Here is a 14,965-nt window from a genome sequence, read left to right as displayed (position 1 = left end):
TTCAGTAGCTTTATACCGCCTACGTTAACGATAGTGCAGTTCGTCCGCAATCGATCGATTTCTATTGTTTTACGTTTTAGCTGGCGTAGGTCGTAATAATATTATATACTATATAGGCAAACGATATTGGGTACGACGTTCGGCGGATTAGTCTAATCGAGTATAATATAACATTGGTAATGAATAATAGTTAATAAGAGTAATGCAAAATATGATATATCTGATCATAAAAAAAAATTTGCGAATGTGTGTTATTGTACAATGTACAGGTAGGCGCTCGTTGGTTATGAGGTGGTTATTCCGAAGTCTCGCCAGAAACACGATCGTGGGAACGCGTTTTGTCCTACGGTCCGGTCTGTTCTCAGAATGTTTATATTTTCATTCCGAATTAAAAAGGTTTTCGTTTTTGTTGTGTTCGTATTTATTTCCAATAGAGGCAATAGGTAGTCGTAGATCAAACGCTTATGGAAAACCCAAAATCTTGGTTCCATGAATATTATTAGGCCAACGTTTGGCCGTGTCCCAGCAAATAAAACATGTTGCCAACTATTTTTACAAGTGAATTCATAAATTTGTATTTATGTGTATTGTACACGAGGGTTCTTATTTAGATTGACACCTGTTAACACAATATTGACCGGTTAAATAGAACGAAGCTCATTGTGTGTACATTACAATACCACATGAACATAATACTATTTACAATTCGTTTTTTTTTTTCAGAAATCTCCCGTGATTAAAAAGAACCTAAGCCAACAAGAACTCGATAATATTTGGGACGAAAAACAATTACAAATTTTGGTTAGTAACATTATTATCAGTATGACGGTATAGATAATTTACTCGTACGCTTACTTAACAAATGTTCAATTATTTAGTTGGAATCTTGCCCAGACTACGATCAAAGGAGAAAAATCAGAGCCAGGTTAAGGCAAATCATGGCAGAACATAAAGGTAACTTAACTACATTATTCAATTTATTTAATTACGATATTATCCTATATTATACGTATTATTATTAGTAGTTATTTAAATCACATGTACACAGTTATTTAATAATTATTTTATTTTATGAAGTATAGTATAATAGTATGACGTGTTATAATATTGTATTTACAAAAAAGAAAATTTTTATAAAAATATTTAACCAAAATGACTAATTTAAATTCGTTATACTATATACAATTTTTTTTTATCACTACAATGAAATATAATTTAACATTAACATATCCAAAAATGAGTAGAATAATATGAGGAAGAAAATAATGATTTTAGGACTTAAGGTTCTCAATATTTTATATTGTTTATTATTAGAGTTAAATTAGTATTTTATGTCTGCCAAAAAATAATTAAAACAATAATTGCTTAATATACATTTACTTATTTTATTGTGTACCGTATACGTTACAGATAAATATTAAGTATAATATCAGCATAAAAATAATAATAGTAAAATCGTTTGAATAAAATATATTAAAGTAGACATGTCACTGTAAATAGACGTATGTTATTAGGTAGCTACTATATTTATACCATCAACATTTTACGTAAACAAGTATGTCATCTAATTTAAACACATTGTCGTATCACATCGTCGTATACAAGTTATGTTAATATAAATGTATAATGTATACTATATGTGTGCGTGTATTTACTATATTCTATTATATATTCTTAATCGTCTACCATATTTTTTTTAAACGAATTCCACTGGAATTCTGAGATTAGATTCTGGCATCATTTCATGTGGTAACTTAAATTCGGCATATAGTTGATATTTTTATGTTGGCATTAGCTTGCTTAGGTGAATTTAAAACCAGGACATTTGAAATATTATATTTACATATATTATATTGTATTAATAACTATTTTGACGGTTGTTGAATTTTTAATTAGAGGATACCTAATCGTAAGTAGTAAATTAGTGAATACCTTGGTTTTTGTCGTGTTCATAACAAAGGGCGATGTGTATTATTCATGTTTAATGTAATTTCAGCGTGTACGGACATCGTCGCTCAAGCTGGCCTTACAGACAACAGCACGAGCAACGAAAAAAACGGTGAGTTATTGAAGCCTATGTGTAATTTAAATGTAAAACCTATCGCGACCACGGTCGATGACTCAGGAACGGAGTCGGGCGAGGAAGTGAACCAAAAGATATTGGTGCAAGTGCAAGGGGCTTTAGCCAACCTAGAGAGCGCGTTACCGGCCTTGGACCCACTCAGGCGTTCATCCGTCGTCGAATTGCTAACAAAATTGCAAACTAGCCTGAAGTTGTCGTCCGTCGATCAGACCGGAAAACCGACGCCACCGCCCCGGAAGTGCTGGAATCGTAAGACTGTGGTGGGACGGCAAGACCGGCACACGGTCGGCGTATCTTCCGAAGAACTGCAGGACGCCAGACGATGGTTGGAAGAGAACGGATATGGCGAAACGATGACGCCTGGGGCTTCGACACCCGCGACGACGGCGGAGTCAGCTCGAAACACGCCGCGGAGCTACGAAGTAGCTGCTCCCAAGACGTTCAGACCAGTCAAGTTCGTGCCGCCGCCACCGAAGCGCACCAATCACTTGGCTGAGGACTGTGTCATACCGGAACCGTCGAGACATGCACTGCAGACCTGCAACTCATTCTCGTATCCTCCGGCACAACAGGTGGTTGTCGAAGACTTAGACAGCAAGAGACGCAAGACTTCAACGATATCGATTCGCGATTCGTCCGAATCGTCCGCAGATGGGTCGTCGTCTCCGTCGTCTTCTTCCGGTGACGACGACGACAGATCCGTTTCGTCAGCTCAGCGGTTGTTGCAGATCGCGTCCAACGATCATTGTCGCAAGTTTCGGATGCAAGGAAAGCGCGTGAAACTGAAACGCGGCGCGGCCGGTGAACGGGGACGATCTTCCGGAGACGACGACGAATACCGGTCGGGACGCGTCCCGCAAATCAAGGAACCATTGCCGGCTACTACTTCTGGCGGCAGCGGAGTGCCTTTGTTCGAACCTAAGACGGCCAACGACAAGAAATACTTGGCCCTGTTGCGGCAACAGGCCGAGGCAGACGAGAAAGCGGCAACGACTTCGGCTTATAACCCGTTGCAGGGGAAATTACAGGGCAACTGGGGCAACCGTTTTGGTCGGATAAAGACGACGTTCGAAAGGAGGATCGGTGGTGGCGGCGGCGGGGGTGCGATGACCACAGCATCGGCGGCCGTGTCGCCCAACAGGAACGTAGCAAAAACTTTTTGGCACGACATTTGCAAATGTCCGTCGGACGACAGCATCGCTTATTACCGATCGAAGAAGTTCACGTCGTTCAAGCCCGACACGTCCACTACCACCGCCGCCACCGATCAGTGGTCGGGAGGTAACCGCGGTTTTTCGCACGGTGCCCGGTCCGCGTTCAAGCCGGTTCAACAGCAACAACCAAAGCAGTTCGTTGCGCCTCTTAAGCCGATGCCGAAATCGGGGACTAAGTTGTTGGAGCCGCCGCCCCGAACGGTCGCTTACCCGAAACATCTGCCTTTGTACAACAGTTCGGTGACCACGGCTCACAGGCCGTTCGTATATTCGGACGCGTCTGACGAGGCGGTGAGTCCTACCGCTCCCCCACATTACGAATGTGTCCCACAACCGGCCACCGTGGTCAGTCGGGTCATGGGCAGCCCTCAGACCGCCACTATAGTCAAGAGCAAGCATAGGTCGGGCAGTGACGGATCGTCGTCGTCGTCGCTAAGAACGATTCCGGCGCCGGTCCGTCAACCGTTACCGTCGTCGTCGTCGGTAAAAGCGATTTCGGCGCAACACAACAGCAATCTGCTGCAGTCTTCTACTTCTTCTCCGGGTACCGCACCTAAACCGCCGACCAGGAACCCGCGGGTGGTGACCCAGCAGCGGTCGCCCAACACCTCGCCGGTGCGCATGCCGTCGGTCCTGCAAAAGTCCGAGTCCTGGCACCAGATGATCGTGGGCCAGAGCAGGGCGGCCGCCCGGTCGCCGATCTCGCACGTGCCTGCGGCCACATCGCTCAGGCACGCGTCCGCCCCGTACGAGGGTTACATGCACTGCAAACGGGAAATCGAACAGAAGCAAAACATCGTCCGACAACACTTGCACGCCCCCACCGAGTCCGCGTCCGCTGCCTGCAGACGCGCGTCACCGAAACTTGTGAAACTTAACGACGACATTGACAAAGTGGACGACACGTTCGAAAGCCTCTTCAAAGAGGCCACCAGACCGTCCAAATAGCCTCGGCCCGTCGTTCCTGTCGCGATCGTCTTAGCCGTCACCAGTCTGCCCACCCCAACCTAACCTCCCCACACCGACAAACAACTCTCTCGAGGCCGTATATGTTATTATTATACGATGTGTATTTTTGAATTTTAGTTCTTATTTTTGTTTTCGTGATATATTTTGCATTTCGTTTTTATTCTCTTATTCTATGTAGGTACCTAATATTGTATACGATAATAATTATTACACTATTTTATACGGCATGACGCGTGCACTATATAATAATATTATGTTTGCGCATTATTTTATTTTTTCTAGTCACAACAATAATACCACGTTATTATACGTTATATGTATTTAATATTCTAAACTATGTTTCCTAGTCGCGTAAATCGTTTTTAACATTTATTTCTTTAATAATATATATTATACACACACATTTGTACTGCATTTTGAGGATATCCGAGGAGCGAGTGGATAACATTAAATCGAAGAGTGTCTATTCATCTGTAGCTATTCTTCGTGTCTATGTGCGCACTGCGTTGAACACCAATAAGTACGTTCTTGTGGTTGTGTAGTCGTTTTCCGCGTGTGTGTGTTTTTCAAACAGTAAAACAATAATCAAAAAAATAAAATAAATATATATTCGCATGTCACCCCCGTAACACGACGTACAATAGTAGTATATTATAGTGATTGCTCTTTAACAAAAATAATATTATGCTCTCGTAAAAATCGTTTGATATCATATAATTGTGCATACCATCGTAACCTATGTGTTGAATCCGCTCGCTCGATTTGTCCCCCGTAGTGTGTATATTACGACCGATTGCAGTTTAACGATGCGACTACAGCTTTTTACTAGCACTACTGTCGCATGTTTTTTCTTGTTTTTAAAATATGTTTTATGTTGAAACGAAATTTGAGCTTTTACTGTGTATACTAATAGTTTTTATAATATTTTAAACTCGCCCGAACAATTTTGTTTGATGATTAATTTTTTTTATTGTTATTGTGTTGTTATTTTTATATTTTAATAATATTTGAGATGACTCATAATGTATGTATAATATATTAATATATAAACGTGTATACGTACACTTCGCAGCATTGTCCTATGTATATATATATTGTTTATAGCATTTGTGTGCGATGTTAAAATTTACTCGATTACTTTACTACAACTTTTCGTTTATATTTGTTCCAGAAGTTACCGAGTCGAATTCGACGAGTGTGTCCAGCAAAACCGAAACTGGATCGTATGTAAAAACTGAAGGTAGGATGACAATCAGTTTTAATTAATTATTTGAGCGTTAGTATTTATAGTACTTTTGGTTTTTAGTGCATACTAGGACAACAACTTCTAGTAACCGTCTGACTAAAGGTAAATTGTTTTATTTTTATTGTTATTGTTATTTTATGCATTCCATTGAAACGTGTAACTAATAATTTAAAATTACTATGTGTTTACAGCAAATAGCGTTAGTTCTTCACCGTTTGCCAAGTTCCAGCAACTCGAACGCCAGAACTCGGCTCCAAAGTAAGTAATTTGAATTTAAACCGCAGATTAAAAAAAAAAAATTAAATTAAGATTAATTGTATAAAAACTCTTCAAAACCCATCTATTGGTTTATTATTATTTCAAATACTAACATTAAACTAAACGTAACTTGATAATTAAAATTATACACTCAGAAAGACTGATATAAATATCGATATACTTTCTAGCTTTTTAATAATAATATTACATGTTCTTGATTACTTTATTTAACTCTTAATTTGGTTCTGGTTGTTGGGCAAAAATTTTAATTTTATATGGGAAATTGGTGTAACTTATATTAAGATCAAAATCTTATAATATTGTTTTTATATATAAAAATGAAATTATAAAATTATTACTAAGTATGAGTTATAACTAAAATGTTAATTAAAAGTCATACTTAAAGGGTATGCAATAATATTTTAATATTCGATAATTGATTGTACGGGTTCTTATATACCATACCTAAAATACATACATAAAAATGTAGGTAACGTGTTTGATTGTATACGTACATTTCACATAATATTATCGGGAAACAATAGTAATTTTTACTTGGATTAAATAAAAAAAAATAAAAAGTGATAGTTTTAAAATATATTAATTGTAGATAGTTAATTTTTGTCATAAAAATAAAACATAATATTATTTATAGAATATATAAATTATTGTATGTTAACTTCGGCATGTCATGCTTGAATAAATTTTCTACAGTAACATATAATATAATGGTAACATTCGGGGCGTTTTGCTTATAGCTCACAAACGCGTCCTTGCTATAAATTCACCGATCCCGCCCTGGCGCGGAGCGCTTCGTCAATCAAAGATCGCCTACTCAACTGGGTGAAAGCTCAGACGAAGGAATATAAGGTATACATTTTTGTTGTTTTCGTTTTATCAGATTAGGCTACATACGCCTTCACTATATATACTATATTACTATGTGTATAATACACTTCCTATACATTATAATATAGTATAAAACATATGACGTCACGACAGTGTATATTTTGTATATGTACACAACCTACGCATAATATAATATGAAAGATCTGTTTTTTCTAACAGAAAATAATAAATAGTACAGCTGTAGTAATTATTAGTGTATTATATATATATATATATAATATTGCATAATATCCTAAACCTAACAACGCATATGGCTTATTTATTATCAATTAATATGTTGGATAAATGATAAATATTATGCATTTTGTTATTTCATTGATCAACGGTGCATGTAAAAAATTAATCGTTTTTTATTATATTCAATTATGAAATTAATTGTTTACTTTTTTTTTACTTATTTTATTAACCGCGCTGTTTGGGATGTCATACGATTTAACAAAATAAAAAGTACTTATATCCCGTTTTCTAACCAATATTGCAATTATATGCGTCGGGTCTTACGCGATTGTATATTAATGTATTATTTTGTATTGCATGACGTATAGAACCTCCAAGTAACTAATTTCTCGACGTGTTGGAGTGATGGTCTGGCGTTCTGCGCCCTCATCCATCATTTTTACCCGGAAGCATTCGACTACGATAAACTAACACCCGAAAAACGAAGAGAAAACTTCGAAATTGCATTCAAAGTAGCTGAGTAAGTCACATTATTATTATTATTATTATTTTTTTTTTTTTTTTGATATAAAAACATAATAGTAAACAGCTAGCGTTATGTGCACTTTATAATTTTGTTTTTGTGTAACGTTTGATATTACTTTTGCAATAATACATTTTATTTTCTGTAAACGTTAATTGAAAATAACATCTTCCATAAATTTTGATTACCTAGTTCTATATCGTATAATAAATACCTATATGTCGGCTCGAGCCTCGAATGATTAAGTTTCACTTTGGCAACTTTCCGTTGCACAAGACATCGAATATGCACGTGTCACATTATAATATATTCATATCGTTTGCCGGACAGTATTTTTAGACATTTTTTGCTCCTCAGGGACGAAGCAGGTATCGCGCCGCTACTGGACGTCGAAGACATGGTCGTCATGCGGAAACCCGACTGGAAATGCGTGTTCACATATGTACAGACGTTCTACCGACGGTTCCACAACGACCCCCGATCCGTCAAACCTACGTACTTCGAATGACGACAATGCGTGTCTTGTTTTTGTCGTGCAGCTACGTTCTCGAATGCAGTTCGCTAAAAAAAAAAAAATATTACTATTTTATTGTTTTTACACGAATTTTGTTAAAAAAAAAAAAAATTATTTTAAATCGTCTCGTACCCCTTTGTATTTTGTTGATTCGTCTCTATTCGATTTATCAACGGATATAGGAACGATTCGTACCTATATAATATTTATGTATGTTACATGTTAAATTTTTATTTTATTTTCTGTAAGTACGTTGTTATTGTACTTATCGATCTAAAAGTGAGTTTGATTTTCGGCTCTACTCACGTATTTTAACTATTTTTAGATTACTAACTACTTATAGTGCCTATGTATTGTTTTTACTCTTACCCTCGACCTTTACCTACTAATTATACAATAATTACTTCCGCCAACAGTATAAAATGTTTCCACGTTTGCTCCGGTTAAACGCTAAAAATGATGAATGAGGCCTGTAGATGATATTATATTATTTTATCATAGTTTATATAATTATTAAGTTATTATTATCATAGACATTAATATATAATATAATATTTATGTGTAATGTGTATATATAGTGTATACATTATATACTCGAGTGTCGTTACAACAACAATATTATAATCTAATATAATTATTATTTTTAAATTGTAATCACGTCGTCCCCTACCCCCTCCTCTTTAAATCATTTGCCGACCACAAGTCATGATAGTCGTGGTTTTGATTTTCGCTTTTCCCCTGTTACCGTGGAGTTATTTTTACATTTTTTCATAGCCCCTTTCAAACAATTCGATATGTTTTTAAATGTCTGATTTCGTTGTCGTCGATCAAAATACGTCATTGCCGCGCAACAATACCGAAAGATAATATTATTATGATAATATTTAGTATTGTTTTAGTTCAAACGACCATCGTGTATGTATATTTGTATACATATTTATATACATGAAATAAATATTATTGTATATTACATTAAGTGAATCGATTAACAAGACTAATCTCGATGATAATATTATATTATATACGCAGAACAACACATATTATTATACCTAATTTCCTATATTAAACATTTTTAACTATATCTTATTATTATATTATATTATTTTTTGTATATACAATAAACGTTTGCATATTTTATTTATTATTTTCAAATGACCTATATAATTATTAAACTAATATTATATAATATAAAATATAATAATATTATCTGTTTAACAACTTTTTACGCGCCTTTACGTTTACCTTTAAGTAAATATATTTTTTACTTTATATTTTCTATATTTCATCGTATTGTGTGTATATGATGCAATATATTATATATTTATATATTACCATAATACGGTATGAGGTATAATATGATGCCTAATTAAATATACACAACTATATTATTATTTTTTTGTTATACTGTATTTTTTCTACAAAAATTGTATTATCACCTATTTATCCTGTTTATTATTATTTTTGTTTATAACTCGTCAATGAATAATAATATTAAATAATAAACTATCTACAAATTTTTAATTTATTGCGAAATTCCGGTAATTATTAAAAAATAAAAAGAACAGTTATCATTTCCTGTAGACAATTATAACGCTAAATTTTCATTAATGCCTTAATATCCTTAGGGATGTATTATATTATAAAAAACGAAAATAATGAAAGATTACATACATTTTTTAATTTGAATGGTATATGTTTATCTAATAATAACAAATCGTTTATAGTATTGAATATTGATTATAAAATAGATTTACATTGATTGTTAGCTATTGTGTTTTATTAAATGTACTATTTAAGACTTGATTGAGATTAAAGGTCTATAGTTAATGCCTTCCAGTAAAATAAAATAGACGACATTGCGTGATTTGTGACAGCGGTCCATACAAGTTACTGCATAGTATAATAACAGGACGACCGTTTAACGTTTTTATCATTATTTGTTTTTTGACCGTTGGCACAATTATGGAAATATGAGCTGTAGACTCAAAGCAGAGATATAAATACCATTTCTCGAGAATACGCCCATGGACAAGCGCTTTGAGTTTTGAATAGTTGTAAAATGATAAAAGCTAATGGCGTGTTAGGTAAAATGTAAAGTACCCCACGCACACTTGAAGTTTTCGATTATTATAAAACGTCCGATTTACAAGTATCACAACTTAATATAACGTCATCACCTAGTCGCGGATTGCTTTATAAAGAGCGTAATACTCGCACAATGTGTTGATTTTAACTTACCAACGTTAAAACACGGCAAATCTTCGTTCAGCGGAATTCTTTTTATGCCGTTATAGTTCTAATATCATAGATTAAATTTACCTATAATAAGACTTAAAGATAACAATATTTTCCCTGGCATCATGTAGGGTTTTTATTGATATTTTTATTTTGAAGTAAGTAAGCGTTACCTATCTCCTCCCATCACTGTACCTTCTTTTAGGCGTATTATAAGTACATTTTGACGCCCGAAAAAATAATAATAATAATAAAAAGTTACGCCAATGATTGCGATATTACTTGGTTTTGTATCATATAATATATTGTGTCGTATAATTTATTCTGCAGTGTTCTCCTAGATAGTTTTAAGTTTTAACTACTAAATATTGAACCGATTTTCCAGTGATGTATTGTTAAAATAAACCGTGGGTATACGCCTTATTCGCGTAGATATACATATATATTATAATAGAGAGATCCAGGTAGGGTCCAAAAAAATTTTGCTCAACAATAAATTATTTTATTGATAAATATTTCAATTTTCAATATTACAAAAATATTTTACATTTTAAATAAAAAAATTTAAATGTACCAAATCTTTTTATACACATTGGAATCATATAATTGTATACCACAAAAAAACTATTGTACAATCGACTAACGAGATATCGTAGTTGCTAGGTTATTGGCGTATTATATTTATCTACAACCGTGATTTATGATACTTGATATATTATTTTAAATTTTTATAAAGATATATACGGTAAATACGGCCGTATATCCGCGTATCATTAATTTGTCATGAACTACACGCCGTGGATACAATATTAGCGTATTGGATATACGCCGTAATATACCTCCGTTTACCAACAATACACCACTGCGATTTTCGCTGTCACTTCTTTTGAATCTCTCTTACAATATGTGGTCTTTTAAAATATTTCATCGATATTATAAGTCGTTAATTTTGTAACAATTGATTTATATACTCAAAAATACGAAAAAAAACAATATTTTTTTTTAGTTTTAATTTTTCAGTTTATTTAACATTTTTAACAAATCCAAAAATAATAATAATAAAAAAAAAATGAAAAAAAATATCGTATCAATGTGAGAAGTTAGATGAGAAAAAACAGATAAACAAGTAATATAAACAAAAAAGAACATCGGCAGGACGACACAATAAACTAGGTTGAGGAGATACGAGATGGCGAATGGGTGCAATAGGTGGAAAACAGGCCATTGGTCACCTTCACAACGTCCTCGCGACCGGTCCCACGGGCAGACGAATTTCACGGACGCGTTTTACTCGGGTGCGCAACGCGACGACCACGAGACGGCAGATGAGGTCCGGACAGCTTCGGTGACGTGAGCGACGACTGACGAGCGAACGGCTATAGTACGCGATGTCATGCACGCGTCAGATGGCCGTGCAGACAATGACGGCTTTTAGTCTGACGGCGGCGGAAACGGAAACGGCATGGGACAAACGAGAATCTAAGCCTGCGGAATAGGCGGCTATCGGAAACGTTACACGGCCGGTCGCGGATCGCCTCGGGACGAAATAGAGTCATCGACCAGATTTACTCTCCAAAGTCCGAGGGTTTTGTCCCTGGCGTCCCGCAGTCGACCGGGATCATCGCATCCCGTAGTAGCCGGAGTCGCGCGCCTTCGTCGAACCCTGTGAAACGTTGAATTCTCACGTCCGTGTTCCTGTAAGCTCAAATGAAAATTGTCACTTACCCCGCGCCAAAATCTCCGCCGCCGCCTTAGAGAGTCGTCGTCAGCACCGTCATCGGGGGCGATCGGGTACCGCTAGCTAGTTGTCGTTATCGTCCGTCGTCGCTCAGCAACACCAAAACAGTCGGACGTCCGCCGAACCGTTACGATGGTCGACCGCGTCAGCGACCAAACACGCGTCGCCCCCAAATCCCGTCGCGCCGTGAGTGGCCTCAGAGAACACGCTCCAGTGACTTACCGCCGGGCACTGTGCGTGCTCTGTCTAGTCGCAGTCGTCCTATCCTATGTCTTCGGCAAAGGGAAGTAGGGGTAGCTCCTGCGAACGCCTTCTCAATGCACACAGCAACAGCATAAGCACGTCGCCATGCAGTGGCAAATCGCCCTCTGCGTTTCTGTATGGCTTCTTCTTGTATTCTGTTGCTATACGTATGTGGATCTCTGCCAAATGAAATTCCGCGCATCTCTCCTTTGCCGGGTCGTCGCCATCCACGATTGCTCCGTCACCTACGATGGCATCGACAGTTCCATCGACGGTGGAATTGACTGTAGTATTTATAGTGCCATAGACGACGGTATGGACAGTGGCATCGATTATGGCATCAACGGTGGCGCTGACGGTGGTATCGATGATGGCATCGACATTGGCATGAAAGCGCCACATATTATAGACATAACTCTATTCACGTGTTTCGAAAAGTCGGCGCACTCGACTGGATGACGACGACAATAACGATCGCAAGAGGTTCAGCAACGACGCTGGACACCGACCACGTGGATTGTGGCGGACAGTAAAAAATGCATTTGCCGGACGCTGTGAAAATACGTGAACGACCGGATACAAAACAACGCCGAACAAAATAATAATTTAGGTACCTACCCGTCGTTTGGCGGTAAAACCGACTACGCTTACGTTTTAAATACGATCCGCACGGCTAACAAAACCGAATGGCGACACTGACAAAAAAAAAAAAAAAACTGCGGAACGACGGTCACGTCGCACCACTCGCCGACGTCGATAGCAGCGAAAACGGTAATGCGTAATGACTAATGATGTAAATATTGTAAATACTAAAGTGCGGCGGTGTCCGAAAAAGCCGGTTCGCGACGGCGAACACGCACGATAACGGTGCGCAACGCGGATGGTGGAGGGTACGAAGTACGAATAGCTATCTTATTGACGTGCGGTATTGTCCATGTTTTCGAACTTCGAATGGGTCGTTTTTGACGTTCGCCATCGCGTTGAGATTGTTTCGATACTAAAAATATAATGTCACAGTATTGCAGACAGCGACGTTCGTTCTTCCGCCGACTCGTGCAATTTACGAGTGTATACAACGCGCACAAGCCATGAGTTTCTCTGCATCAAGCCCGTCAACTATCCATGCACTACGAATTTCAATTGTCGGCGCTTTTATTCGAAGTTATATTACTGCGCGTTCGACCTCCGTCGTGATATGATAAAATATTATGTTTCGCGTTTATAGATTTCGTTCGTCTGTTTTTATCGAACACAAATTTATACAAAACCGTCAGTCCGCGGGCACTCTCAGCGGATAGAATTTGTTTCGCCGTATAATATGTGCGCCACTTGTGTGTGTCGGTTTGAATTTTTTCGTCCATGGACTTCAGGTCGACCGTCTTCGATGGCCCAAGAAAATATGACAATAATGTGGATTTAAAACGAACGTATACGTGGAGTATACGAGTATACGCTCAAAATAGCAATAGCGGGAATTAAATAGTTAAAAAGTTAAAAGATAATTTAAAAAGTTATTTATTTTTTTAAACTTTTTGACTTAACTAGTTAGTTTATTTTCTAATCAACTTATGAACTTAAAGAGATTAATTGACATTTGACAGTTGAAATAATTTAGCTTTTTGCAGTTGATATTATAATTTTTTTTTAGTAAAATTATAAACTATAAATTGTATTGTTTTTTTATGTTATATAATCTTTAATTTATAAAATATATAAAAAATAATAATATTTGTTAAATTATTTATTTGAAATGTGTATAGTTTAAACTAATAAATAATATATCATGTAACGTAAAAGGGTATTTAGTATTTATACTGTACAATGTACATTAGGATAAAAGTTCAATAAAATTATTTTTATAATTTAGTTAATTAGAAAGGCATAAAGACATAAAGACATACTTAATCATTCTTTATGTGATTTACATACTAATTTTAAAAAATGGATTAACTTTTATTTAACTGAACTAAGTTAACATTTTTTTTCTATATTAAATTTTAACTTATTGATCTTGTGTTCTTTTAACTTAACTTGAGTTAATTATTTTCATTAACTTGACGCCCACGGCTTACCTTTACGAAATACTATAATATGAACACTAAAAAAATCAATTTTGCGAACGAGTGTATAGAAAAAATTGTCTCCTAAGGTACCTACGCGAGTTTGTAAGTCAGAAAAATGGCATTCCATTTCATGTCAGTACTCATTTCTCTTTATCATTTTTTAGTCATTGTTTGTGTAGGTATGTACATCATAAAAATATTAATGCTTATAAATTGTTGCCTCAGAAATAATCGTAGATTTTTTTAAACGCTTATAACATTATTATGGTCATCGGTAATTTTATAACATAATTTAAAATAATATTATTTATTTACATTGTGACCAATGCAAAAATCATTTAGTTATTCGTCTGACAACGTTTAACGGCAATTTTTCTCAACTCTACAAACAACACAGTAAACGATTAATTTTGCAGTATTCAACTTTTTGATGTGAAACATCTTATGGCGCGGTACAGTAGTGAGACCGACTATGACGTGGCGACGCCCCACTCGTAGCTCGTCGGCTCAATTTTCCGAAGCTCGCCGATTTCCTCTCTATGTGCCCAGTATCGGATTATCTATGTTTATACGATTTATAAACGTATAATATGTACACCTATATTTTTATAATAACTTTATTGTATATAAGTATATTACGTTGATTATATTGTTCCGTGTATGTATATTGAATATTATGTTGTTTTAAAATAAACAAAAAAATATTACAAATATAATGGAACGAGACAGTGCACCGCCGCCAGAAAAAAGAATTAAATTTCAAGTTAACCATCACATGCAAGTCGGAGTGAAA

The 14,965-nt window shown here is 36.1% G+C and overlaps 2 protein-coding genes across 4 annotated transcripts in view; one reads left to right on the top strand and one right to left on the bottom strand.

Moving 5' to 3' along the window:
* The window catches only part of LOC112596298 (serine-rich adhesin for platelets-like), a 46,108-nt gene extending 37,664 nt beyond the window's left edge, over positions 1 to 8,444 (top strand). Inside the window, exons 13-21 of one of the 3 annotated variants that reach the window (XM_025341896.1) lie at positions 724 to 801; positions 879 to 954; positions 1,997 to 2,059; positions 5,438 to 5,506; positions 5,573 to 5,614; positions 5,704 to 5,770; positions 6,529 to 6,640; positions 7,225 to 7,376; positions 7,737 to 8,444. In XM_025341896.1, the coding sequence (XP_025197681.1) occupies positions 724 to 801; positions 879 to 954; positions 1,997 to 2,059; positions 5,438 to 5,506; positions 5,573 to 5,614; positions 5,704 to 5,770; positions 6,529 to 6,640; positions 7,225 to 7,376; positions 7,737 to 7,887 (810 nt within the window). In that variant the 3' untranslated portion in view covers positions 7,888 to 8,444. Of the gene's footprint in view, positions 1 to 723; positions 802 to 878; positions 955 to 1,996; positions 2,060 to 5,437; positions 5,507 to 5,572; positions 5,615 to 5,703; positions 5,771 to 6,528; positions 6,641 to 7,224; positions 7,377 to 7,736 lie in introns of those variants that run through there. The other 2 variants (XM_025341897.1, XM_025341898.1) reach the window with 2 other exon arrangements.
* A 2,770-nt stretch (positions 8,445 to 11,214) lies between these two features.
* On the bottom strand, positions 11,215 to 13,575 carry LOC112596387. Its single transcript, XM_025342041.1, has 2 exons — positions 12,728 to 13,575; positions 11,215 to 12,661 (listed from the first exon to the last, which is right to left on the bottom strand). The coding sequence occupies exon 2, from the start codon at positions 12,509 to 12,511 to the stop codon at positions 12,128 to 12,130; it is 384 nt and encodes a 127-aa protein (XP_025197826.1). The 5' UTR covers positions 12,512 to 12,661; positions 12,728 to 13,575; the 3' UTR covers positions 11,215 to 12,127.
* Between the last annotated feature and the right edge of the window lie 1,390 nt (positions 13,576 to 14,965).

This window comes from Melanaphis sacchari, unplaced genomic scaffold (assembly GCF_002803265.2).
Source record: "Melanaphis sacchari strain LSU unplaced genomic scaffold, SCAv2.0 Contig31_pilon_pilon, whole genome shotgun sequence".
Lineage (NCBI taxonomy): Eukaryota > Metazoa > Arthropoda > Insecta > Hemiptera > Aphididae > Melanaphis > Melanaphis sacchari.
The sequence above is the reverse complement of the archived record's forward strand: the minus strand, read 5'-3'. Positions and strand labels throughout refer to the sequence as shown.